At 40.8% G+C, this 27,775-nt stretch overlaps 1 protein-coding gene across 3 annotated transcripts in view; it reads left to right on the top strand.

Moving 5' to 3' along the window:
* KAT6A (lysine acetyltransferase 6A) overlaps nucleotides 1-27,775 on the top strand; it is a 130,160-nt gene that overhangs the window by 43,117 nt on the left and 59,268 nt on the right. For all 3 annotated transcript variants that reach the window (XM_059685299.1, XM_059685301.1, XM_059685300.1), the window contains one exon: nucleotides 26,002-26,110. In XM_059685299.1, coding sequence (XP_059541282.1) covers nucleotides 26,002-26,110 — 109 coding nt within the window. The remainder of the gene's footprint in view (nucleotides 1-26,001; nucleotides 26,111-27,775) is intronic.

Genomic DNA, 27,775 nt, shown 5'->3' on the forward strand with positions numbered 1-27,775 from the left:
CATCAGTCTTGCTTACTGTTTTGTAACCTCACTGCTCATCTTCTCTCAGTTTCTTTTTAAAAATATGTTTTTATAATTTTAGAAAGAGAAAGGGAGAGAAACATTGATTGGCTGCCTCCTGCACGCCCCCTACTGGGGATCGAGCCTGCAATCCTGGCATGTGCCCTGACTGGGAATCAACCAGCGACCGCTTCAGTGCATGGGATGATGTTCAAGCAACTGAGTCACACCAGCAAGGGACTCTCTTAGTTTCTTAAGATCTTTGCACAGCTTTTCCTTCTGCATGCAGTGATTTACCCCTCTAGGGGTAAAGCTTCTCATTAGATCTCTGCTTAAATGTCACTGCCTCAGAGAGGTTCTCTTTCTAAAGCATGAAGCTCCTCCTTCATTCCTGTCTTTTTCCAAGCTCCTTATTTGCTTCATAGTACCACTTCTTACAGTTGAGAGTCATTTTATCCATCTCTTTATTTGGGTTTTGTCTTTTTTACCACTAGACTATGCAAATTACTTGGATTTAGGGGCATTATCTTGTTTAACTTTGTATTTCCAGTTCTAGTACAGTCTGGGGCATTTGTTAGTCATGTAAACGTTTTTGAAAGAATGAATCAGAATGCATTTTTACAACTGGCACAACCTGGGTATAGTGCCCTTGTGAGATGGTAGTTGGTGGATAAGAACATAATACCCACTGCAGTAGGCTCCAAGTGAACCTACATTAAGATACTACACTTAACGCTTTCTTTAGAATTATGAAGATAATAGTAATTAAGTCTGGTACCAATCATTGTATTTATTAATATTTTTATTTGAATAGAAATCTCTAAGGATATCTGTAGGCATAGGTCTAAACTAAATTTAAAATTTTTATTTAAAACAATAGCCACTAGCCCTGACTGGTCTGGCTCAGTTCTATGAGCATTGTCCCATGCACCAAAAGGTTACCGGTTCGATTTCTGGTTGGGGTACATTCCTGGGTTGTAGGCTCAATCCCCAGTAGGGGGCATGCAGGAGGCTGTTAATCGATGTTTCTCTGGCACATCTATGTTTCTCTCTTTCCCTTCCTCTCTCTTTAAAAATCAGTAAAACATTTGAAAAAGCAATAGCCACTAGAGTCTGATTAGCATTCTTTTCTTTAGCTACTTAGTGCAGTAGACTGAATGACATGTTATGGGCCAACCAGATGTAAAGCATCAGTAATAATATTCATTTCATGTTTCTCTGTTATGCTTATCCTCAGGGGGCTCCTATTTAAGTTCTTGTATTGCCCCTTTCTAATCCTTTACTTTTGACTGTTCACATATTTGCTGCTCTCTTAACCTTCTATAAAGAGATTCAAGACAGAGGGCTCTGGAGTCACGAATGTTTGGACATGTAGTAGAGCATAAGTTGATAATCCTGGCTGGGACTGACTGCTGAGTTAGTGAAGGTTAGGGTGAGCATATAATTTGTCATTCAAACCAGGTCATTTTTGAGATGAAATGGAGTGCCAGGAAAATGGGTCTAAACCTGGACTGTCTCATAAATCACAGTACTGGGGGGATGTAGATTATAATCAATTGTTGTAGGATGGGGTGCTCTGAGCCTAAGGGCTTTAAATTGGGAAGATAGATGCCTAAAAGTGGTAGGAAGAAGCTAGGTAGAGCTCTGGGTTGTGTGTGGACTGAACATAAACAGTGAGCCAAGAGTTTTGTAGAACTGTTCTAATTAGTAAACACTAGAGGCCCGATGCACAAAATTTGTGCATGGGTAGGGTCCCTAGGCCTGGCTGGTGATCAGGGCTAATCTGGGGGGCGACTGGTGGGGCGATTGGGAGGTCCCCTGCTGGCACCTGCCTTGGCCGGCCTGGCTCCACCCGCTCTGGCGGGGTGATCGAGAGCCAGTACCGGCCTGCTCACCGGCTACCCCCATCCCCCGATCACCCCGCTGCTGCCGGTTGCCTCCCTCTGAGGGAAGGTGACTGGTGGGGTGATCTGGGGGGGGGGGGGGGGGCGTAGCGCTGGCCTGCTCAATGGCCAGCCTCAACCCCTGCCTCCGCTACTGATTGCCTCCCTCTGTGGGGCGACTGGCGGGGCGATTGTGGGGCCCCTGCTGGCATCCGCCTTGGCTTGCCTGGGGCCTGTGGGCTGGGGGCAGCTCCTGCGTTGAGCATCAGCCCTCTGGTGGTCAGCGTGCGTCATAGCATTCAGTCGATTTGCATATTAGACTTTTCTTATTTGCTAGAGGCCCGGTGCACAAAAATTTGCACACTTGGGTGGGGGGGTCCCTCAGTCCAGTCTGTGCCCTCTCGTAGTCTGGGAACTCTCGGGGGATAACCACCTGCTGGCTTAGGCCCACTCCCTTGGGGATTGGGCCTAAGGTGGCAGTCAGACATCCCTCTGGCAGCCCGGCAGCCCTAGGGGGATGCCCACTTGCCAGTGGGGAGAAGGCCTAAGCTGCAGTTGGACATCCTTAGCGCTGCTGAGAAGGTGGGAGAGGCTCCCACCACCACCGCTGTACTGGCAGCCAGCAGCCTGGCTTGTGGCTAAGCAGAGCTCCCCCTGTGGGAGCACACTGACCACCAGGGGGCAGCTCCTGCATTGAGCTTCTGCCCCCTGGTGGTCAGTGTGTGTCATAGTGACCAGTCATTCCCAGTCGTTCTGCTGTTAGGGTCAATTTGCATATTACCCTTTTATTATATAGGATACATATAAAAGGCTAATATGCAGTGTCCCCACGGGAGTTCGACCAGGAGACCAGGAATTCTATCGCTTGCTATGATGTGCGCTGACCACCAGGGGGTGGCGCGAAACAAAGGAAGGCCCCAGCCGGCAGCTGGCAGCTGGAGAAGTGAGGCCCTGGCTGGTAGCTGGAAGGAAGGCTCTGCTGGCAGCCAGAAGGCCTTGATCAGCCCTGATCGCTGGGCAGACCTAGGGACCCTACCCGTGCATGAATTTCATGCATCGGGCCTCCAGTATAGATAATTGCCTAACAGATAAGGTTGAAATCCTAGAATCTGAACCTAATTCTCTTTTATTTTCCCGTAGAAAGGTACTACTGTGCTTTGCTATACTGTTCGCTCAAGGAATTCATGGGTTGTCTGATCTGCAAGCTTCTGGCCTACTTTTAATAAAAAGTTACTGAGAGTGTTTTGCACTGTTGAAGAATTTTCTCAGATTAAGTTCACACTCTCTTGCTACTTTGTCCTGTAGATAGTTGTAGTACACATTTGTGAGTAGTTTGGAAAGATGGGCTTTAAGATACTTTTTAAAGGGGTGTGAGGTGGAATGAGGAGCACACAGCAGGGAGTGGAAGGCAATTTAGAGGTGGGTGCTAGTAATAATAGCATTTGCTATAATTATTTTTATTATACACTAGAGGCCCGGTGCGTGAAATTCATGCACTGGGTGGGGGGTGAGGGGTCCCCTCAGCCCGGCCTGCGCTCTCTTGCAGTCCGGGACCATTTGCTCCTTACTGCCCACCTGTTTGCTGTTCCTTAGTGCTGCCACGGAGGCGGGAGAGTCTCCTGCCATCGCCACTGTGCTTGCCAGCTGTGAGTCCGGCTTCTGGCTGAGCGGGCTCCCCTTGTGGGAGCGCACTGACCACCAGGGGGAAGCTCCTGTGTTGAGCATCTGCCCCCTGGTGGTCAGAGCGCATCATAGCGACCTGTCATTCTGGTCGTTCTGCCATAATGGTTGCTTAGGCTTTTATTATATAGACTAGAGACCTGTTGCATGAAGAGATTCGTGCAATAGGCCTTCCTTTCCTCTGGCTGCTGGCACCAGTTTTCTTCCAGCACCCAGGACCCAGGCCTTCGCTCTGACCGGGGCTCTGGGTGGAGTCAGCCTTGGAGCTGTCAGGCCCCGCTGCTCTGCCCCTGGGCTGTCAGGCTTCACTCCACTGCTTGGAGCCTAGTATGCAAATTAACCGCCATCTTTGTTAGGTTAATTTGCATACTCTCCTGATTGGCTGGTTAGCGTAGCAAATGTACGGTCAATTAGCATCTTTGTCTATTATTAGGTAAGATTATCATTTATAAATATTACATAAAGCAACACTGAACTCAAGTTAGGGAGAGGGCAGAATTTTATTGTCAAGTATACACCATAGAATTTCATCTTTGTTTTTTAAGTTCCAGCCAGGGAATTGTTAATCCTATATAATAAAAGGCTAATATGCAAATGGACTGAACAGCAAAACGACTGGTCACTATGACGCACACTGACCACCAGGGGGCAGATGCTCAATGCAGGAGCTTCCCCCTGGTGGTTAGTGTGCTCCCACAGGGGAGCGCTGCTCAGCCAGAAGCCAGGCTCTTGGCTGGCAAGTGCAGCGGCGGTGGCGGGAGCCTCTTCTGCCTCTGCAGCAGCGCTAAGGATGTCCAACTGATGGCTTAGGCCCATGGGTCGGGGGAGTGGGCCTAAGCCAGTGATGGCGAACCTTTTGAGCTTGGCGTGTCAGCATTTTGAAAAACCCTAACTTAACTCTGGTGCCATGTCACATATAGAAATTTTTTGATCTTTGCAACCATAGTAAAACAAAGACTTACATTTTTGATATTTATTTTATATACTTAAATGCCATTTAACAAAGAAAAGTCAACCAAAAAAATGAGTTCGCGTGTCACCTCTGACACGTGTGTCATAGGTTCGCCATCACTGGCCTAAGCCATCAGTCGGACATACCCTGAGGGCTCCCAGACTGCGAGAGGGTGCAGCCTGGGCTGAGGAACAACCCCCTGAGTGTACCAGACCTCTAGTAGCATTATAATTGAGATTAATACCTATGACAGTATGCAGTAAAACTGATTCTATGAAGATAAACTTATCACTCCAGTATTGGGTTTTTAATTTTTGTTAGGTAAATATGTACTTTTTAAAAAATTTAGACGTTTGTTCTTTGGACAAAGGATGCAACTAATATTGAATGTTTTGTGGGAAAAGGTAAAAGACATTATTAAAAGCTTTGTGAAGAATGTAAAATACACACACAGTCATCTTAGGGTGACCTCATGTTATCTTTTCCATGAAGATACTTTTGTTATGCCTTTTCTTTAAAAATTTTTTTTTGCTCTCTTGTTAGGTTATATGGACCTAGAATATACAGTATATAATTGTTCAGTGAGAATCATGGTTACTATGACATTTCCTGAGATGATAGCATTAAAAATAATTTTCTGAAATTTTATTTTTATATAAAGCAATTTTTTTGAGAGAGAAACGTCGATTTGTTGTTCCACCTATTTATGCATTCATTGGTTGATTCTTGTATGTGCCCTCACCAGGGATCAAACCTGCAACCTTGGTGTATTGGGACAACACTCTAACCAACAGAGCTACCCAGCCAGAGCCACCTTTTTATGTTTTAATTCAGAGTACTTTATCGTTTCCATTTCATTTTATTTAATTATGTCAGAGAGGTCTAGTTACTGTTATCTTCATGTTATGGAGGAAGAAAGAGAACTAGTAACTAGCTGTATTTTCAGCAGCCAACCCTGAGAATTATACTAAAGATGAAGGATGTGAGGCACTTGGTAACTAGCCTTGCAAAGGGTACTTCACATAATACACTGTAGAGTTTATATTAAAAACTAGAGGCCTGGTGCACGAAATTCGTGCAGGGGATGTGTGTGTCCCTCAGCCCAGCCTGCACTCTCTCCAATCTGGGACCTCTTGAGGGATGCCCGATGGCATCCCCTCGAGGGATCCCGGTGGGATCGGGCCTAAACGGGCAGTCGGACATCCCTCTTACAATCCAGGACTGTTGGCTCCCAACTGCTTGCCTGCATGCCTGCCTGATTGTCGCTGACCGCTTCTTCCAGCCAGCCTGCTCACCCCTAACCACTCCCCTGCCAGCCTGATCGACGCCTAACTGTTCCCCTGCCAGCCTGGTCACCCCTAACTGCCCTCCCCTGCCGGCCTGGTTGCCCCCAACTGCCCTCCCCTGCTGGCCATCTTGTGGCGTCCATTTTGTGTCCTTATGGGGGCGGCCATCTTTGACCACATGGGGGTGGCCATCTTGTGTGTTGGAGTGATGGTCAATTTGCATATTACCGCTTTATTATATAGGATTGTTTTTCAAGGTAAAAAAATTGCTATATAGACATTGCTGTATTCACTTTTTATATTGCTTTATTCTATAACTTTAAAACTATTCATCAGTTTTTAAAATTTTCCCTCCATACAGACTTTCTAGAATTGTACCAATATAGTTGCTGTTAACCACATGCAGCTATTAAAATTAAAATTAAAATTAAAATAGTAGCCATATTTCAAGTAACTAGTAGCCTCAGTGGTAACTGTATTAGCACAGATGCAGAAAATTTTCATCATCACAGAAAGTTCTATTAAACAGCATTGTTTTTAAGAACAGTATTAGAGAAAATACCACTTGAGAACAGGTTTTGTTTTTGTTATTTGGCTTTAGGGTTTTGAAGTTAGAAATGTTAACTTTAGATTATCCTAATGAGAGGAGCTTTGTGATTTACTCCTATTGATTAAGCTTGTAATGTTCACACTTAGCTTAATCTTTTATTAAGTCTGGCTGGCTACGTACAAATCAATCATACTAGACTGAGGGATATTTTGGGCTAAGTCATAAAAAATTTACAAATGTGTGTTTTATCTTGTTAATGCTTAATATCATTTAAGCTTAATGCTTAATATCTTTTTCCTTATCCATAGAATGAGGTTAATGATTACATGGAATTTGAATTAATTGATTGGGGTTATGAAGTTAAAAAATTAAAATCCTACTGAACCTCCTAGTCTCAGCAGAAATCTTTGCTGTTTTGAAGTTGTTTCAACTTCAACTCTCCTTTATTTTCTAAGCCCTTAAGTTTAGTGTCTCATTAAGCATAGTTTACACCAGGGGTCCTCAAACTACGGCCCGCGGGCCACATGCAAATACAAATATTGTATTTGTTCCCATTTTGTTTTTTTACTTCAAAATAAGATATGTGCAATGTGCATAGGAATTTGTTCATAGTTTTTTTTTAAACTATAATCCGGCCCTCCAACGGTCTGAGGGACAGTGAACTGGCCCCCTGTTTAAAAAGTTTGAGGACCCCTGGTTTACACACTTGTTGAGTAACTACTCTGGACTAGTCACTGTCTTACATGATTTGTTAATTCATTTATGATTACCTATTATGATGACCTATAACTAAATTATGAGCTCCTTGAAAGTAGGAAATCCTGTTCTGCATTTAAAATACCTATAATTTTAGAAATTAAGAACTAAAAGAGACTTTGAGATAGTCATGTCATATTTTTATTTTACAAATAAAGAACCATGACAGATGAAGTTACTTGCCCATACTTGGAGAACCAGGGCTAGAGAACTTGGATATCCTTCTATCAAGCTATCTCCTTACCTGATTAATTGTTAAATTTAATCTGAAGGAAGTCGTAAGCATTAGTTTTGGTTGAAGCTACTCTATTTTGTATGTATAAACTGTGTCAGTGTAGAGCAAAGTTATTTATAACTCTGATATTTCCTGTTTGTTTCTTATGACACATTCTTAGGGTCAGAGTATATGCAGTTTTTGGAGATACAGCATTTTTATCTTGAGAAAGCTTTTTGGTTTTAGATTGGAATAGGGTGACTGGTTTCTCAGGTTAAATAATTGCTCAGTTATTTTTATGTGTTACCTTTGGTAGTAATAACTTATATAATGAATTATGGGGTTAGAGTGTCCATTTATAGAACCTAATAGTCCTGTTTTTATGAGCTATTTTTGACCTCTACTTTTATATTCTCGTTACAGTTTTGGTTTCAGTATTACTATTGTGTACACTCACACTTATAGGAGTGCTAAGAATAGTAAACATTCCTATGTACAAGCAAGATGACACTGAACTGTTTCTTTTTTTTAAAAAATATCTTTTATTGATTTTTTACAGAGAGGAAGGGAGAGGGATAGAGAGCTAGAAACATCGATGAGAGAGAGACATCAATCAGCTGTCTCCTGCACACTCCCTACTGGGGATGTGCCCGCAACCAAGGTACATGCCCTTGACCGGAATCAAACCCGGGACGCTTGAGTCCGCAGGCTGATGCTCTATCCACTGAGCCAAACAGGTCAGGGCTGAACTGTTTCTTAAAGTTCCTTTTTATTCACTATAGTTATTGACAAAGTGTACATTAGGTATTTACCCGTATAAGGTAATTGTTATTTGATAGGATACTTTTGCTTCTCAGAAATAATATTCGTTTATTTCTGTGGTAGCATATGCTGTAGTTGGCATGGACTAGACCAGCTCAGGCTTTTTTGTGGAATAGTAGTTGTTTCCCCATAAGATTAGGAAACATCCTGCCTTTTCTCCCATTTGCCGAAGAATTGAAATAGATTTCAGAAGGGAATCTTTGCTTGTGAATCAAGACTTTAATTATAGGCTTTCTTCTTTCCAAAGGCACTTCCCTTTTTTGCAGTTGTTCTTATGAGTGCATGCGTGCATTTATGCATGTGTGCAGGTGTGTGGTTGCTTGCAGCATTTGGATCTGCGCAGTACATTGGCTTCTAGACATCCTTTGTAACAGCATAAGCTGAGGGGCTGGCAGCCTGTAAAAGAGTTTTTCTCCTCTTTCCCCTCCTCTCAACCTCGCTCTCTCCCCAGATCTGGTGACATTACATAGATAAATGTGCAGCTAGGAAAACATCAGAAGAAATTGAATGCCTGCCGGGAGCCGGTCCATCCTTGCTGTTTCAAGGGACCTGGCATATATGGCATACAGTTCTTAATATGTTTGCTCACCTTCTTGGCGCTGTGTTTTAACCAAGGTCACCTCTCCGAGAAAGGTTGAATCCCCAGGTAGGGATTTTCCCCTGAAGTTAGGGAGGGGATGAAACTCCTTAACTAAGTGCCAGGCGGGTAGTTAATCAATTTAACTACAAACAATCATGCTTAAGCTACATAATCTTTACTCCCTGGAATGGAGATAAGAAACGCCCTAACCTTTGTAATAGAAATTGACAGGATTAGAATCAACTGGTATAAATACAGATGCAACAAGACAAAAACAGACAGAATTCAGAAGACAGAAGAACACAGAACTCAGAACACAGAACTTAGAACACAGGGCTTGGAAGACAGGACCAAGAGAGACAGAGCCTAGGCACAGAACCTACACAGAGCATTCTCTAGAGACAGAAGAACTTCGCTGGCGAGGGCATGCCGGAGGATCCTGGAGAGGGACTGGCCTCGGAGCCTAGAGACAGAGCCTAGCGGGAGAACATGGCAAGGGATCCTGGACTGAACCTGACTACAGAGATTGGCAGGAGAACCTGACTGGAACCTGGACACTGAACCTGACTGGAGAGCCTGGACAGAACCTGGCTGGAGAACCTAGCGAGGGAACATGGCTACAGAACCTCGCTGGAGATCCGAAGCAGAACCTCTCTGGAGATCCGGGCTAGAGATCCTGGCTAGGTTGCTGATCAACTGAACCCTGCCTCCACGTCATTCCTTCTTCGCCGACTCCGTCCACACCTTTGGGGAACCCCTGGACCCGCTGGGGCAGGACCCCGGCAAATGCCTGCCAAAATTTGCAGTATGAAACCAAGCTGGCTGCTTTAGCCTAGCTTTCCTGATCTCTCATTGTGTGTGTGCAGTCTGCACTTGTCAGGGCTTTCCTTCTTGAGTATTATGTCACTATGTTCTCCACTCTCATTACACTATCTTTTCTTTTGAAAAGCTACTGTCTTCAAGCTTTACACTTGTTAAACACCCAAGGCTTTATTTATATTGTTACTGAGGTAATATTGAATATGAAATATATTTATGTTTGAAAGAATTTTTTTTGTAAATCCTCACCTGAGGATATGATTTTCATTGATGAGAGATAGAGAAACATCAGTGTGAGAAACAGCGATTGGTTGCCTCTTACAAGGGCCTTGACTGACTGGGAATCGAACCCAAGACCCTTCGCTACATGGATGATGCTCCAACCATTGCGCCACATTGACCAGGGCAAAACTTTTAATTTGATGTAATATCAACTGAAGGTGTATGTGTGTGTGTGTATGTCCACATGGGTGTTCTGGGCAGTATTAGTTTAGTGTAGAGAAGATAAGGTACTGGTAACTACTTAAAATTACTACGTTGCTTTTTTAAAAAATCTTTCTATTCTTCAGGAAGAGGGACAATTTCTCTGAGGACTTTGAAGACAACTTAGAGAAGTACTGATTTTTAATTGTTGATCAGCATTGCAGATAGACATTTCTAGGATAGAATGGATTATTTTCATGTTTGTTTGTTTGTTTTAAATAATACTGTTAGGCTTTTTATAGGTTAGTAGTCCCAGTGCACAGGACTTGGTATTATATGGTTCATTAGGCTCTGTGGTGGCTGGCCTTTGACATTTTTATTAACCCAGTAGAATTGGAAGATCATCTGATGTTGGAGTAGGAGAATTTATCTTGGTGACTTTAGGATGCTGATTCCATTGTAGGTATAATTTTGCCAACCTAAGAATCCAGGAAAGAATTGCCAGAGAAGGAATGAAAGAAAAGATTTTATATGAAAGTACCTACCTTGATCCTGAAAGAAAACAAACCAATGGCAACAGCAGCAATTGAGCAGAGTCTCAAGCATAGAAACCCAAATACAACTCCCTGAAGCCAGTGTGAACAAAGTTGAGATCAACTGTGTAAAACATTGCATGTACCATAAGAAGGCTTTTGATCAAGTAAATAAAGTATGTGTAAATTGCAAATTTTTTTTATTTCATTGAGTGATTAAGTTGAAGCTGTTTTGAGTATTGGACTTACAGTCAGAATATCTGTCTGACTTTGAATAACTTTAATCACTTTGTTAGTCATATATAGCCTTTCACAAGGATTTTTATTTTTAGTAAAATGAATACATAATGGTTTTTATTTATATTTATTTATTATATTTTTTTGTTAATAATTCACCCAAGGAGGATAGTTTTCCCATTGATGTTTGAGAGGGAGGAAGGGAGGGGGAAGAGAGACAGAAAGAGGAGGGGGGGGAACATCGATGTGAGGCATCCTGACTGGGGCCGGGGATTGACCCTGCAACCCAGGCACATACCCTTGATCAGGATTCCAACCCGAGACCCTTCACTGGGTGGGTCGACACTCTAACCACTCAGCAACACCGACTAGGACCATAATCCTATCTAATAAAAGAGAAACATGGTAATTAGCGTACGACCGCTACCCTTCCCATTGGCTAATCAGGGCAATATGCAAATTAACTGCCAGCCAAGATGGCGGCTAGCAGCCAGGCAGCTTAAAGTGAACATAAGGCTTGTTTGCTTCAGTGACGGAGGACTCCAACGTTCCCCGCCTGCCGCTGCAGGCCTCTGAGCTGCAACTCTAAGCAACTATGTTACAAATATAGAAGCTAAACAAAACCCTAGAAACCTGCTTTAGTCCGCCGGGCTTCAGCCAGCAGGATTGCAACATTGTTTCAAATACAGAAGGTAAACAAAGGCCAGAAACCTGCTTTCAGCAGCGGAGGCCTAAGAGCTGGAGCCAAGCCTCAAAGCTAAAGCTGGCCCAGAATTAAAAAAAAAAGAAAAAAGGAGCGGTTGAGAGCTTCAGTCACCCGCCAGCCTGAAAAGAGCCCTCAGCCCCTCACCCAGACTGGCCAGGCACCCCAGTGGGGACCCCCACCCTGAAGGGTGTGTGACCAGCTGCAAACAGCCATCATCCGCTCACCCAGGCTGGCCAGGCACCCCAGTGGGGACCCCCCACCCTGATCCAGGTGGCGCCCCAACCCCCACCTCACGGGCCCTGCCCTGAGTGTGACAGTTGTGGTGCCCCAACCCCCTGATAGGCCCTGCTCTGTGGGTGACAGGGGGCGGTGCCCCAACCCCCTGATCGGCCCTGCTCTGTGGGTGACGGGGCGGTGCCCCAACCCCCTGATCGGCCCTGCTCTGTGGGTGACGGGGCGGTGCCCCAACCCCCTGATGGGCCCTGCTCTGTGTGTGACATGGGGCAGCGCTCCAACCCCCTGATTGGCCCTGCTCTGTGTATGACGGGGGATGGCGCCGCAACCTCCCCATCGACCCTGCCTTGAGTGTGACAGGTGGCGGCACCCCAAACCCCCAATCGGCCCTATCCTGAGCGTGACTGAGGGTGGCATCGCAACCTCCCAATCCGCCCTGCTCTGTGAATGACGGGGTGGCGCCCCAACTCCCCAATCGGCCTGCTCTGAGCCCGACCAGGGGCTGCACCTGGGGATTGGGCCTGCCCTCTGCCACCCGGGAGCAGGCCTAAGCCAGCAGGTCGTTATCTCCTGATGGGTCCCAGACTGTGAGAGGGCACAGGCCGGGCTGAGAGCCCCCCCCTCCCCCCTGAGTGCACAAATTTTTGTGCACCGGGCCTTTAGTCTACTTATATAAAAACCCTGGGTGTAACATCACAACCCAAAAGTGTGACCAACCGGAAGGAAGTCAGTCCTGCAGGGGTTTTCTTGGAAACGGCTGCACCCTCCCCCAGCTGTTTCCCGGAGCTGTTTCCAGTAAGGGTGAGGTTTGAGGCAGGAACCCGCCCTCCGAGTGTGGAGGCATATCTTTATAAAGTGTGCCGCACCAGCACGGCCAAGGGTGAACCTGCGTGGGGGCGGCTGAAAGGCTTAGAAAAGACAGACAAGAGGATGAAAGCTGGGTTTCGGTGGGACGCTGCTTCTCTGAGAGACAGTGACCATGCCCACAGCCGTGTCTTTATTTTATAGCAGATGCCATGAGACAAAGTAAGGACGTGACCAAGATATTTACAACATTCTCCTGGGTTTCAATCCTATTAAATTACATGCACCTGAACTCTATCAAGCCTACATCACTCAGGCATGTGGAGCCATGTGTTTGGACCATAGGTTCAAGCTTACAACTATAGCAGTTGGGACTTGCACATGGCAATGAGAGGACTGTGCCCTCTCATCAGTCCAAGGCTTGAACCTGTCCAAAACACTGTAGCGGCTCCCCACAATAAAGTTTTAATACATTATATTAGAGGTTGTGGTGGTACTGTTTTACCCACAGCGTCTACAGGAATTGCTGCAAATTTACTTCTCGGTGGAAAAACCTTTCATTCCCAATATAAATGACCAATTTCATTAAATGAAACTTCAATTTCTAGACTCGATATAAACAGTGAAGTTGCTAAAACTATTAAAAAGGCCCAACTTCTCATTATTGATGAATGCATCATAGCATCCAGTAATGCTATAAACGCCATAGACAGATTACTAAGAGAAATTATGAATTTGAATGTTGTAGTTCTTGGAGGGGATTTTCGACAATGTCTCAGTATTGTACTGCATGCTATGGGATCAGCCATAGTACAAACGAGTTTAAAGTACTGCAATGTTTGCGGATGTTTCAGAAAGTTGTCTCTTACAACAAATATGAGATCAGAGGACTCTGCTTATAGTGAATAGTTAGTAAAACTTGGAGATGGCAAACTTGATAGCAGTTTTCATTTAGGAATGGGTATTATTGAAATCCCCTGTGAAATGATTTGTAATGGATCTGTTATTGAAGCTACCTTTGGAAATAGTATATCTATAGATAATATTAAAAATATATCTAAACATGCAATTCTTTGTCCAAAAAAATGAGCATGTTCAAAAATTAAATGAAGACATTTTGAATATACTTGATGGAGATTTTCACACATATTTGAGTGATGATTCCATTGATTCAACAGATGATGCTGAAAAGGAAAATTTTGCCATCAAATTTCTTAGTAGTATTACTCCTTCGGGAATGCTGTGTCATAAATTAAAATTGAAAGTGGTGCAGTCATCGTGCTATTGAGAAATCTTAATAGTAAATGGGGTCTTTGTAATGGTACCAGATTTATTTTTATTTATTTTATTTTATTTTTTTAAAATATATTTTATTGATTTTTTTACAGAGAGGAAGAGAGACGGATAGAGAGTTAGAAACATTGATGAGAGAGAAAGATTGATCAGCTGCTTCCTGCACACCTCCTACTGGGGATGTGCCCACAACCAAGGTACATGCCCTTTACTGGAATCGAACCTGGGACCTTTCAGTCCGCAGGCTGATGCTCTATCCACTGAGCCAAACTGGTTAGGGCGGTACCAGATTTATTATCAAAAGATTACGACCTAACATTATCGAAGCTGAAGTATTAACAGGATCTGCAGAGGGAGAGGTTGTTCTGATTCCAAGAATTGATTTGTCCCTGGCTGACACTGGCCTCCCATTTAAATTAATTCAACGGCAGTTTCCCGTGATGCCAGCATTTGCTATGATTATTAATAAATCACAAGGACAAACTCTAGACAGAGTAGGAATATTCCTACCTGAACCCATTTTCGCACATGGTCAGTTATATGTTGCTTTCTCTCAAGTTTGAAGAGCATGTGACATTACAGTTAAAGTTCTAAATACTTCATCACAAGGGAAATTAGTCAAGCACTCTGGAAGTGTTTTCACTCTTAATGTGGTGTACAGGGAGATATTAGAATAAGTTTAATCACTTTATCAGTCATTGTTTGCATCACTGTTGTTTTCATATCATGTTTTTGTCATTTTTACATCATGCCTCTGTTGCTGTTATATCCTTTTGTTGCTGTTTATTAATAAATTTATATATTATTTTCATATACATTTTACTAATTTCCATTCATCTTTCACACTTCTATTATAGAGAAAGGGCAATAGCAATATTAAAATATTTCTGCTAATTAATTCCCTTTTAATGTGCACGAATTTTGTGCACTGGGCTATAAAGATCCCTTCCAGTTTCAAACATCATACCTTCTCTTCTATTAGATATGTGTTATTATTTTGGTAGGTCTTGAGGAAAATGATGCTGTTTGCCACTTTGTTCAAGTGTTGCTTTAAACCAGCGGTTCTCAATCTGTGGGTTGCGACCCCTTTGGGGGTCGAACAACCCTTTCACAGGGGTCGCCTAAGACCATTGGAAAACACATATATAATTACATATTGTTTTTGTGACGAATCACTATGCTTTAATTATGTTCAGTTTGTAACAATGAAAGTATATCCTGTATATCAGATATTTACATTATGATTCATAACAGTAGCAAAGTTACAGTTATGAAGTAGCAACAAAAATAATTTTATGGTTGGGGGTCACCACAACATGAGGAAGTATATTAAAGGGTCGCGGCATTAGAAAGGTTGAGAACCACTGCTTTAAACCATGGGCAGAATAATGCCCACAATTACAATCTCTTAAAAAAGTAATGAAGCCCTGACTGGTTTGGCTCAGTGGATAGAGCATCGGCCTGCGGACTGAAGGGTTCCAGGTTCGATTCCAGTCAAGGGCATGTACCTTGGTTGCGAGCGCATCCCCAGTGGGGAGTGTGCAGGAGGCAGCTGATCGATGTTTCTCTTTCATTGATGTTTCTAACTCTCTATCCCTCTCCCTTCCTCTCTGTAAAAAATCAATAAAATATATATTTTTTTAAAAAAGTAGTGAACATGAAAGTTTTGTTGAATATCTTGCTCCTTCAGAACCATCACTTTATATACAAAGTGGCACCAAAGTAGGTTTACAGTTGTTCATATGGAAAATAAAACACTAATTAATAAATAATACAAGAATAAACTTTCCCGTACTCACAGCTATAAACCTACTTTGGCCCCACCTGGTATTTTTAGCATAGAAAAGATTATTTTTCTAATGCTCTTGTACTCAAGTACCACTACATAATTGTTTTAAGTGGGTAATGTGCAGTGTGGTAAATATGTGTGTACAAAACAATGGTATGAATCTAAATGCAATAATGTAAATATCATATATAGAAAATCTATTAGTCTACAGAAAATTTTATCACCTTGCTTTTTATTTTGGATATTAAAACAAAAACTTACCCTGACTTGAACGTGACATTTGGCCCAGTCGGTGTGGCTCAGTGTTTGAGCATCGACCTATGAACCAGGAGGTCACTGTTCAATTCCTGGCCAGGGCATATGCCCAGGTGTGGTCTCGATCCCCAGTGTGAGGCATGCAGGAGGTAGCCGATCGGTGATTCTCTCTCATCATTGATGTTTTTCTCTCTCCTTCTGCCCTCCTCTTTGGAATCAATAAAAATATATTTTAAAAAAGAAAGAAAAGTGGCAGTTGGTCACTTAACCAAAATAAGCTTTGAAGAATAGTTTTGAAAAGAGATATAGGAAATAGCATTTATAGGTGCCTCTTTTGAGTTACCGTCCCATAACTTTATCCCATCATATCTTCATGAGAACTTGAAAAGTAGGTATGTTGTACTGTTTCACATCAAAGAGGTTCAGTAATTTGGCCAAAGTGATGCCATAAGTGGCAGAATCCAGTTTCTTAAGCTCTGCTGAGCTGAGACAGGGATACAAAGGACTCTTTGAGGGTTGGGGTAAAATAACTTAGGGAAAGAGCATGAAGTATGATCTCTGAAGACAAGTGAGTAGGTTGGGAGTAGAGAAAGATGGTGTGAGAAAAGCAGTTTGGTAAATGGTGGAGGGAATTGAAGAATAGCCTATAGGAGTTGGCAGTTGGTATATGTTGTGTAAGTTTTGAGCTAGGCAAGTAACTGGATAAAAGAACATAATATTTTAGGGGTATTAATCTGATAGGAATGTATAGAAAAAATAATCAAAGACTAGAGAAGATTGCATGTGGTAATAGGGGAGAGCCATTTATGTATAGAAAAGCATAATATGTTAAGTGGGCAACTGATCAGTCCACCATTCGGTCGACCACTCCACTAGTTGCTATGATGCGCACTGACCACCAGGGGGCAGACTCTCCGACCGACAGGTTAGCTTGCTGCTGGGGTCCATTCTATCGGGACTGGGCAAGATGGGCCAGACACGGCCTGGAGCCAACCTCCGGTCCCTCCCTGGCCTCTAAAATATTTCTCGTAATTAATTTTCTTTCAGTGTGCATAAATTTGTGCACTGGGCCTCTAGTAAGTATATAAAAGAAAGGAAAGGACCACAAATGAAAAAAGAGACAGTAATAACTTGGCAGTATCATAATTAGATGAATGAAGGAAATTATATGTCACTGATAAACAGAAAGTGGGACTTTCAAGTAACTGATGAATATGTGAAAGAAAGTTAACTCTGCAGTCTTAGTATAGAATTTAAATTCAGCTAATGTGCATACTATCATTTTTGATGTCACCTCTGATTAGGAAATAGGAAATTTTTATAGTATCTTGACAGATGATTGCTTTTTCATCTAAATTTATAGTAATCTATATGCATAGTAAAAATGTAAATTGAAATTGATCATTACTGATCTAATTATAACATTAACTTACTTTCACCAATAATCTTGTTATTGTATCTAATTGTAGAAGTCATTGAATGAACTCATCATAATAAAGTTGAATTCAATTTAGTAATCCTATTAAGGCTTTGTAATGGCTAATGGGTTGTGTTGGAACTGATTAAAATTATACAAGGTTACCTTATTGTAGATTATAAATAATGGAAAAGGAATTATTTTCCAGGCAATTCATGTTGTTTTATTATTATATATCTTATAATTGTATACTTTTGAGGAAAAGATTATTCTAAAAATATATTTAATAAGGAGCCATAGATTGCTTGATAGTATATGGAAGCTGACGAATTTAAGGAGATTAAATCCTACCCAACTACACTTCCCCTGAAGATCATTGAACTTTGGAGGAGAGGCTTTAAGCCAGTTACTAATAAACCTATTTGAAGCCAAGCATGATTTTGTTGTATATTAATTTCAATATATGTACAAGACATATGAAGTGAAATTAAGAGGTCTAGGGTGATTTCTGATTCTTTAGTGCTGTCTTTCTTGAAAAGATAAAGAAGAGTTGAATTCTAAACTGTCAGAAAGGATTTGAGAGGAGCATGAGTTTGCTCAAGGCCATTAATAGTGAAGGAATGAAAAACTGGGTAAAACTGAGAGGAGCGTTTGCCTGACTTGAAGAGAACAGTGTATTTTGTTACCTTTCTCAACAAAGTATTAGTTTCCTAAAGTGAACTCTATGTGTTAGTTTGTTTCCCTTATAATATTAGAAATAACCAAATGGTGCAAATATTCTCTCAAAACTCTTACTTTTGAGTTTTTGGGTAAGTGGATAATGGGAATAGTATTTGTTTTCTAATTATTTTGTGTAGATTTTTTTCATATTTACTGACATTTATAAATGCTTTGAAAATGTGAGTACTTATTTTTAATTTTTGTTATGTTACAGTGCTTACCAAACAGTAATATTTGGCAGACTTCTTATGCTTTGGATAGTATTTTGAAAATCTAGCAATATTTGTTTTCCCCATGTTCAGTCACTGAGCACCATTTTGGTTTCCTTCACTATGCCATGACTAAGAATACTTCAGTTTTCCATTTTACTAAGCTAAGACTTACCTCTTTATCCTTTTTGTTATTTATTCTATATAATAAAGCCATTCTTTTAGCTTTTTAATATATATTTTAGTACTTTAGCAGTAGGTATTATCAACTAACAAATGATATCTCAGCTGAAAAGTATTTGTTTCAAGTTGAAGAAAGTTAATTTGCAGTTAAATTTAACTGCAAGGTTTTGTTATTCTGCCCCTTATTATGTAAAAATATATTAAAATTATATTTTTATTGATTTCAGAGAGGAAGGAAAAGGGAGAGAGAAGTAGAAACATCAGTGATGAGAGAGAATCATTGATTGCTGCTTTCTGCACACGCATCCCCAAACACACACACCCACCCACACCCCCACACACACCTGGGGCATATGCCCTGACCAGGAATTGAACCGTAACCTCCTGGTTCATAGGTTGATGTTCAACCATTGACCATGCCAGCGGGGCTCAAAGCTTGTACTTTTTTTATTTTTTAAATCTTTATTGTTCAGATTATTACAGTTGTTCCTCCCCCCCCATATCTCCCCTCCACCCAGTTCCCACCCCACCTTATTATGCCCTTACCCCCCCACTGTCCTCGTCCATAGGTGTACGCTGTTTATCCAGTCTCTTTCCACCCCCCACACCCCTTCCCCCCGAGAATTGTCAGTCCACTCCCTTTCTATGTCCCTGCTTCTATTATATTCACCAGTTTATTCTGTTCATCAGATTTTTTATTCACTTGATTTTTAGATTCACTTGTTGATAGATATGTATTTGTTGTCACTTTGTTCATGATTTTTTTTTTTATCTTTTTCTTCTTCCTCTTCTTAAAGAATACCCTTCAGCATCTCATATAATACTGGTTTGGTGGTGATGAACTCCTTTAGCTTTTCCTTGTCTGTGAAGCTCTTTATCTGACCTTCAATTCTAAATGATAGCTTTGCTTGGGTAGAGTAATCTTGGTTGTAGGTCTTTGCTATTCATCACTTTGAATATTTCTTGCCACTCCCTTCTGGCCTGCATAGTTTCTGTTGAGAAATCAGCTGACAGTCGTATGGGCACTCCCTTGTAGGTAACTAACTGTGTTTCTCTTGCTGCTTTTAATATTAAAAGTCTGTACTTTTTCAACAATAACTCCCCATTCTCCCCTTTTCCTCCCAGCTTCTAGTAACCTCTAATCTACTTTCTGTCTATATCAATTTAACTACTCTAGGTATCTCATATAAGTGAAATCATATAATATTTTCCTTTTGTGGTATACCACTTGATTTAAAAAATAGGTTTAGTAATTATAGTTGAACCTAAGTCCCTGCCCCCCCAAAAAAGATTTTTTTTTTTTAGAGAGAGAGAGAGAGAGAGAGGGAGGGAGAGGAAGAGAAAGAGAGAAACATCCATGGGCTGCCTCCTTGCACGCCCCTACCAGGGATTGAGCCCACAGCCCAGGCATGTCCCCTGACCTGGAATCGAACCAGCAACCTTTTGGTGCATGGGATGATGTCCTACCCACTGAGCCGTACCATCTAGGGCTGAAACAAAGTTTTTAAGTTTATAATGCTTTATAGATATTTTGTATTTAACTCTAAAGAAGAATGATGTGACCTTCTTTTTGGTTGTTTTGTTAAACTTCATTGGAAGATTTTTTCCCCCCATTGATTTTGAGAGAGACTGGAAGGGAGGAAGGGAGGAAGGAAGGGAGAGACAGACACACACACACACACACACACACACAGATGTGAAAGAGAGAGACACATTGATTGGTTGTGTCTCGCATATGCTCAGACCAGGGGCTGGGGATTGAACCTGCAACCCAGGTATGTGCCCTTGACTAGAAATTGAACCTGAGACCCTTCTATGCGCTAGCTGACATTCTTAACAACTTAGCCACACTGGCCAAGGCTCTATGGTATCTTAACTCCTTATACAGTGTGTCAGCTCTTTCTGCTTATGATGTCCTCAACTTTGTGGCCAACCATTAGAAATCTTTGCATTTGCGTTCTAGTGGACCTCACTCTGGTTTATCTTGGCAGTCTACAGTTCTCTGGTTATTTTGTCAGTCAAAAGGCTTCAGAGGTGTTAAGAAAACTTGTATAAACAGTTTGATTGGAAATGCTACAAATTGATTCTGATTTTGTCTTTATTGTTATGGTTGAATAACAATTTTATTTCCCATCACTAATTGTTTCCCTACCACCTTCCACATAGAGATTTCCAGATTTGTTCTGCTCTCTGTAGATGCCCAAACCCATACTTATCTACTTCCCTTTAAGCAAGTGACATTGCCTTCTATTTTAGTGAAAAGATAGAGGCAGTTTTGCAGGGACTTCATCAACTTTTCTCTTGTGTTTTGAATTTATTCTCTATGTTAATACATACTTTTCTGATTCTATCTTGCCTGAAGAATGTGTATTCATTTTCCATTTTGATAGGATGGTGGTTTTCGTTGACTCTGTTCTTGGACCTAGCCAATCTCACCTCATAATTTTCTTAATCAGCTATCACTTTCTCATGCTGTATCTAACCAATTCCTGCCCCACTTTTAGCTGGTGATTTTACTTCCTACTTTCCAGAAATAATGAGGCTACCAAAAATTAGCACTATCAACTTTCCCATTTACAGATAATTCTATATCACTATACTACTAAGGCTAGTCCCTTTACTTATACTTTAAAATTCATCCTCTTTTGAGAAGGGGTATGTGTCGGGGGTAGTAGAAGGTAAAGGGAGTCAAATATATGGTGATGGAAGATGATTTTACTTTGAGTGGTGGGAACACAAAACTATATGAAGAGCACGTATCATAGAAATGTACACTTGCAACCTATATTATCTTTATTAATCAACTAGAGGCCCAGTGCATGAAATTCATGCAAGGGCCTCGGCCCTCACAGCCCCAGCCAGCCTTCGCAGCCCCTTGCAGCCCTGGCCGGTCCTCGCAGCCCTTTGCAGCCCTTGCAGCCCCTCACATCCCTTTGCAGCCCTGGCCGGCCCTCACAGCCCCTCATGGCCCCAGCCAGCCCTCGCAGCTCCGGCTTCATCTGGAAGGTCATTGGGACAGTTGTCCAGAATGTTGTCTGGACGGTCGTTTGGCTGTTCAGTCTAATTAGCATATTAGCTCTTTATTATATAAGATGTCACTTCAATAAATTTAATTTAAAAATTATCCCTAAAAAATAATTGAAAAAACAAGTTCATCTACTTTAAACCAGTGTTATCCAGTAGACCTTTCTGCAATGATGGAATTGTTCTGTATTTGTGTGTCTAATACCATAGCCACTTGCCATATATGACTATTAAGCACTTGAAATGTAGCTAATGTGGCTGAGGAATTAATTTAACTCTATTTTATTTTTAATTTAACCCCATTTTATAGTGCCGACCATATTGAACGGTGCAGCTCTAAACCGTACTATATAATATGTTCCTGTTATTTCTTGTTTCTTGAATCTTTGACCAGCTTGAGTCTTCTCTTCCATATTTTAAATAGGTTAAATCTTTCTCACCTTAAATACCTCAAACACATCAAAACTCTTTGCCATTTCTTTTTTTTGCTTTCTCCTGTTTGGCCTCTATCCCTTTATGGTAGTATGGTAGTATGACTTTAGTTCTTACTCTGTCACTGAAAATGTGCTCTTGTAGTGAGTTCTCCAACTATTTCTCAATTGTAGAATCCACTAGATACTTTATCTTTCCAATATTGTTGATTGCTCTCTGCTTCTTGAAATTGTGTTATCACTTCTCTTGATCTGTCTTCTCTTACAGTGGTCCTTTTTCTTTTTCTCTGATGTTTCTAAATGTTGTTATTCCTCTATTTCAGACTTCATCTCACTTCTCCACTCCCTTCTCCTTACTGTTTAGCATGTTCTACCCACTCCACCTTCTCACTGGGTGATAACTCACCTGCAAGTTGATGTCTTTTAAATCTATCTATAGCTTACTCTCTATCCTAAGTTCCAAACTGCAATGTCTCAGTCATCATTGGTATTTCTTCTAGAATATTCCAAAGGTACCTCAGTCCTACACTAAAACGTTCATTAATTTAAATTGAACTTTCTAACTAAAATATACATACATAACAGTACACAGATTGTAAGCCTATAACTTAATTATTACATAATTAACGTATATGAAACCACCATCCAGGTCAAGAAAAAGAACATTACCAGACCTCATTAAGCCTTTTATTTTATTTTATTTTTATTTCTATTGATATCAGAGAGGAAGAGAGCGATGGAAACATCAGTGATGAGAGAGAATCACTGATCGGCTGCCTCCTGCACGCCCCCTATGGGGGATTGAGCCCACAACCTGGGCATGTGACCTTGACTGGAATCGAACCCAGGACCCTTCAGCCCCCAGGCCAACGTTCTATCCACTGAGCCAAACCAGCTAGGGCTCAGTAAGCCTTTTTCTAAAGCACTACCTATTACTTTTCTCCCTAAAGGTATAACCACTATCCTGACATACAACAACATAGAACTGTTTTTGAACTTTATGTATGTAAACAGTATGATACAGTATACAGTTGTGCAAAAGTAGATTTACAGTTGTGAGGACATGAAACACAGAGTTTATTCTTATAGTATTTATTAATTATTGTGTTATTTTGCATACAAACAACCATAAACCTACTTTTGCCCACCCCTGTATATTCTTTTTAAAAGAATATATACCTTAATGATTTTTTACAGAGAGGAAGGGAGAAGGATAGAGAGTTAGAAACATCGATGAGAGAGAAACATAGATCAGCTGCCTCCTACACACCCCCTAGTGGGGATATGCCCGCAACCAAGGTACATGCCCTTGATCGGAATCAAACCTGGGACCCTTTAGTCCGCAGGCCAATGCTCTATCCACTGAGCCAAACCGGTTAGGGCTGCATATTCTTTTGTGTCCGTTCTTCCATTCATTCCATGTTATTGGTTGTAATTTATTTTCATTACCGTTTAATATTTTACTGTATGGATATAGCACAATTTATGTGTGCAACCATTGCTAGTTATTTGGCTAAGTTTTGAGTAAATTTTGTTATGAATAATGCTGCTCTGATCATTTTTTGTATATGTTTTATTATTCATGTGTATTCACTTCATTTGGGTAGATAGGAGTGGAAGTGTTGGATCATATGGTATGTCTATGTTAACACATTTCATACCGCTCAGGAGTTTTCTCGTGTTTCGCGCGCCATCTGTTAAGGACCGCTCACGAGTGTTCTCGTTTTTCATGCCCATGGAAAAAGAAGCGAATCTAGATACTTATGTAAATTTTGTTTGGTCCCTCTTCATAGAGGAAAATGTTTTACGCAGTACCATACGTTAAAAAGTACTAGGAACTTTGTTTAATTGTTTAATTGTTTTTGTAAATAGAAATGTTATAATTATTGAAAAACAACACCTAAAGTGCATTATGATGATTTAAATAACGTGCAGTTTGCCCAGTGTGTTAAATTCTAGTAGATAATGTCACATAGTTTTCAGAGTGTTTTAGCAATGTAGGAGAGTTCTTGTTCCACTTTCTTATTAGCACTTACTGTTGCCAGTCTTCACAATTTTAGCCATTCTTAAATATCTACTTTGTTGATGGCTAAAGAGGTTGAGCATCTTTTCTTGGCCACATGTATTCATGTATTTTCTGTTGTGAATTACCAGTTGAAGTCTTCTGCCTACTTTTCTATTGTCTGTCTTTTTCTTGCTGATATGTAAGAATTCTTTAAATGTTCTGAATATAAGCCATTGGTTAAATATGTTGTAGTATCTTTCATTCTGTGGCTTACCTTTTAACATCTTTAATGGTGTCTAAGTCTTCCATCTTTCTTACTGTGCTCCCCACTCTAAATCAGTTAGCCATCAAATCCTGCCAATTCTGTCTTTTAAATATTGTTTCTCTCTCTTCTCCATTCCTTTTGTCAATGCCTTAATACAAACTCTCATTACTCCTGGCCTGGATTACAGATCCTGTTCCTTCAAATCCATTTTCAACTGCTTTATAGAATGACTTTTCTAAGTTTATGTCTTTGTCATACTATTCCTCTGCTTAAAATCTCATGGTACTTAGAGGTTATAGTATAAAGATCAAACCTCATGAACTTGCTTCTGCCTTCTCTCTAGGCCTTCTTTAGTGTTTACTTCAAGTTTCTATTCTTGGATGAAGTCTTCTTAGCTGAGGAGTACTATTAGTTTGCTTGTAACACCTTCAACTGAAAGATACTACCATCTTTTTAGTTAAGTTAGTCATGTTTAAATTTTTTTTTTCTGTCACTTTTACAAGTAGTTGATTTCTAAGTCTGTAGCAATTTTTTCTATTTCATTTACTTTTTGGTTCAGATTATCTTGTCTTCACCAGACTATTATAACCACTATTTTGATTTTCCTCTATATGTCTTTGATACTGCTACTGGGATTATTTTTCTTGGTTTATACCTCAGGCTTCATGAATAGAAAAAGGAAGATATTTTCCTCAAATACAAGTTATCATCTCTTGGTTCAGTTTTCCTGTAGGATAAAGCCCAACTTTACATAACATTCAGTGGCAGTCTTCACAAAGTGATCTAATTCCCTACCCTAATGCCCCTAAGCTTATCACAGAAACCATATCCTTTAAGCACTGGCCTTCGCAGACTGCACACCTGAGTTCATCTTGTTTATACTACCTGTATTGCCTTTCTTTCCATCCTTGGGGTGAGGTGGACAGTGCAGTAGACAGAGGAACATAGGTTTAAACTTGCTTTTATAACAGTTATTATCTAACTAGAGGCCCGATGCACAAAATTCGTGAAGAGTAGGTCTTCCTTCACCTGGCTGCTGGCACTGGCTTCCCTCTGGCACCTGGGACCTGGGCTTCCCTCCAGCCATCAACAGGCACCCAGGACCCGGGCTTCCCTCGCAGCCCCGGCTTCGTCTGGAAGGTTGTTTGGTCTAATTAGCATATTATGCTTTTATTATTATAGATGTCCTTGGACAAATTTCTTAAGATCTGGTACCATAGTATTTGTACTTGATACATGTTGTCTTCCTCTTTCAACTCTTCTCCTCCAAACCATAATTAGAATTTATCTTTCTCATTTATACAGAACACTAGTTTCTCTCTTATAGATAGCACTTAATGTCCTCTGCTTTATATAATGGTTAATTGTATATATGTTATCACTCTTCTTTTACAACACATGCCCTTTAAGGAACTGATATTGTGATTTCTTGCACTTAATTCAGTTGAATTATTTAATCTTAGGTGAAGGATTTGCTTTGTTTAATCCATACTGTGTCATTTAGTTCCTAAATGACCATCATGATAGGGATATGATTTTTTTGAACCAAAGTTGTCACTACAAGGACCAATTTTTAGAGATTTAGGAGAGTGGTTTATTTGTCCTAAAGTTGCATGTAACTATTTCTTGTAGTGATTTATTTATTCATTCATTAAATACATTTTTATTGATTTCAGAGAAGAAGGGGGATAGATATAGAAACATCAGTGATGGGAGATAATCACTGATTGGCTGCCTCCTGCATGCCCCGCAACCTGGGCATGTGTCTTGGCCAGGAATCAAACCGTGATGACCTGATTCATAGGTGGATGGTCAACCACTGAGCCACACTGGCCAGGCTTTTATAGGAACTTAAAAGTATAATTTTAATGTGTTTAAATTAATGCTAAGAAAAAGTACTGTTGCCTGAATGATTGTGCTTTTCTTTACAGCCAGTTGCTGAACCAATTCCCATCTGTAGTTTCTGTCTTGGTACAAAAGAACAAAACCGAGAAAAGAAGCCAGAAGAACTTATCTCCTGTGCTGACTGTGGCAACAGTGGTATGTGGATCCCTTCTATCCCTCCCTCCCTTCTTTCCTTTCTTCCTTCCTTCCAAATAATAGTTTATTGATTTTTAGACTTTTCAAAGAATAGTTTACTGATTTTTAGGGAGGGAGGGAGAGAGAGAAACATTGATCAGCTGCCTCCTGCATGCCCCCTTTGGGGGATTGAGCCCACAACCTGAGCATATGCCCTGACTGGGAATTGAACTGGCAACCTTTTGGTACATGGGACGACGCCCAACCACTGAGCCACACTGGGTGGGGTCCCTCTGTTTTTTTCTAACACATGCTATCAGAGATATTCTTGGTCTACATTTTAAGAACTTACAAGGCTAGTCCTGGCCAGATTGCTCAGTTGGTTAGAGCATTGTTCCAATACTCCAAGGTTGTGGTTTCAAAACGAACCCTAGACAGGGCACATACAAGAATCAGTTGATGAATGAATAAATAAGTGGAACAACAAATAGTTGTCTGTCTGTGTCTCTCTAAAAAAATCAGTTATAAAGAAGAACTTAATCATCAACAAATTAAGCAACGACAAGTGTTGGCGAGGTTGTGGAGAAAAGGGAATCCTAGTACACTGCTGGTGGGAATGGAGATAGATTGGTGCAGCAACTGTGGAAAACATTATGGAGTTTCCTCAGTAAATTAAAAATGGAACTCCCATTTGACCCAGTCATCCCACTTCTAGGAATATATTGTAAGAAACCTAAAACACTCATCAGAAAGAACATATGCACCCCTATATTCATAGCAGTGCAATTTATAACACTAAGACTTGGAAACAGCCTAAGTGCCCATCAGCAGATGAGTGGATTAAACAACTATGGTACATTTACACAATGGAATACTATGCAACAATAAAAAAGAAAGAGCTCTAACCATTTGCAACAGCATGGATGGACTTGGAGAGTATTATGCTGAGCAAAATAAGCCAGTCGGAGAAAGATAAGTATCATATGATCTCACTCATATGTGGAATCTAATGAACCAGATAAACTGATGATCAAAAATAGACCCAGAGCTATAGAAGCATGAACACACTGTTGAACCTCAGAGGGAAGGCAGGGGAAGGTGGGTGGGAAGAGATCCACCAATAAACTTGAATTCATATGTGCATAACCCATGGACACAGATAGTGGGGTGGTGAGGGCCTGGTCGGGGGGAGGGGGAAGGAGAAGGGTGGGAGCAGGCTGGAAGAGGTTAATGGGGGGGAAAAAGAGGACTTATATAATACTTTTAACAATAAAGATTTAAGTAAAATAAAAGAACTTAAGGCTTTGTAGGAAGGCCTTAGTACAGTGATGGCGAACCTATGACATGCGTGTGAGAGGTGACACGCGAACTCATTTTTTTGGTTGATTTTTCTTTGTTAAATGGCATTTAAATATATAAAATAAATATCAAAAATACAAGTCTTTATTTTACTATGGTTGCAAATATCAAAAAATTTCTATATGTGACACGGCACCAGAGTTAAGTTAGGGTTTTTCAAAATGCTGACACACCGAGCTCAAAAAGTCCACCATCACTGCCTTAGTATATCAGCTTTATCTTTGATCATCGGCTTACTTTTCAATGTTTTATATTTATTTCACAAGTCAGAAAAACATTAGTTACTTAAAGAGGAAAGGAATTTAATGGTGCAATCAGGTATTTATG

This window comes from Myotis daubentonii, chromosome 2, assembly GCF_963259705.1.
Source record: "Myotis daubentonii chromosome 2, mMyoDau2.1, whole genome shotgun sequence".
Lineage (NCBI taxonomy): Eukaryota > Metazoa > Chordata > Mammalia > Chiroptera > Vespertilionidae > Myotis > Myotis daubentonii.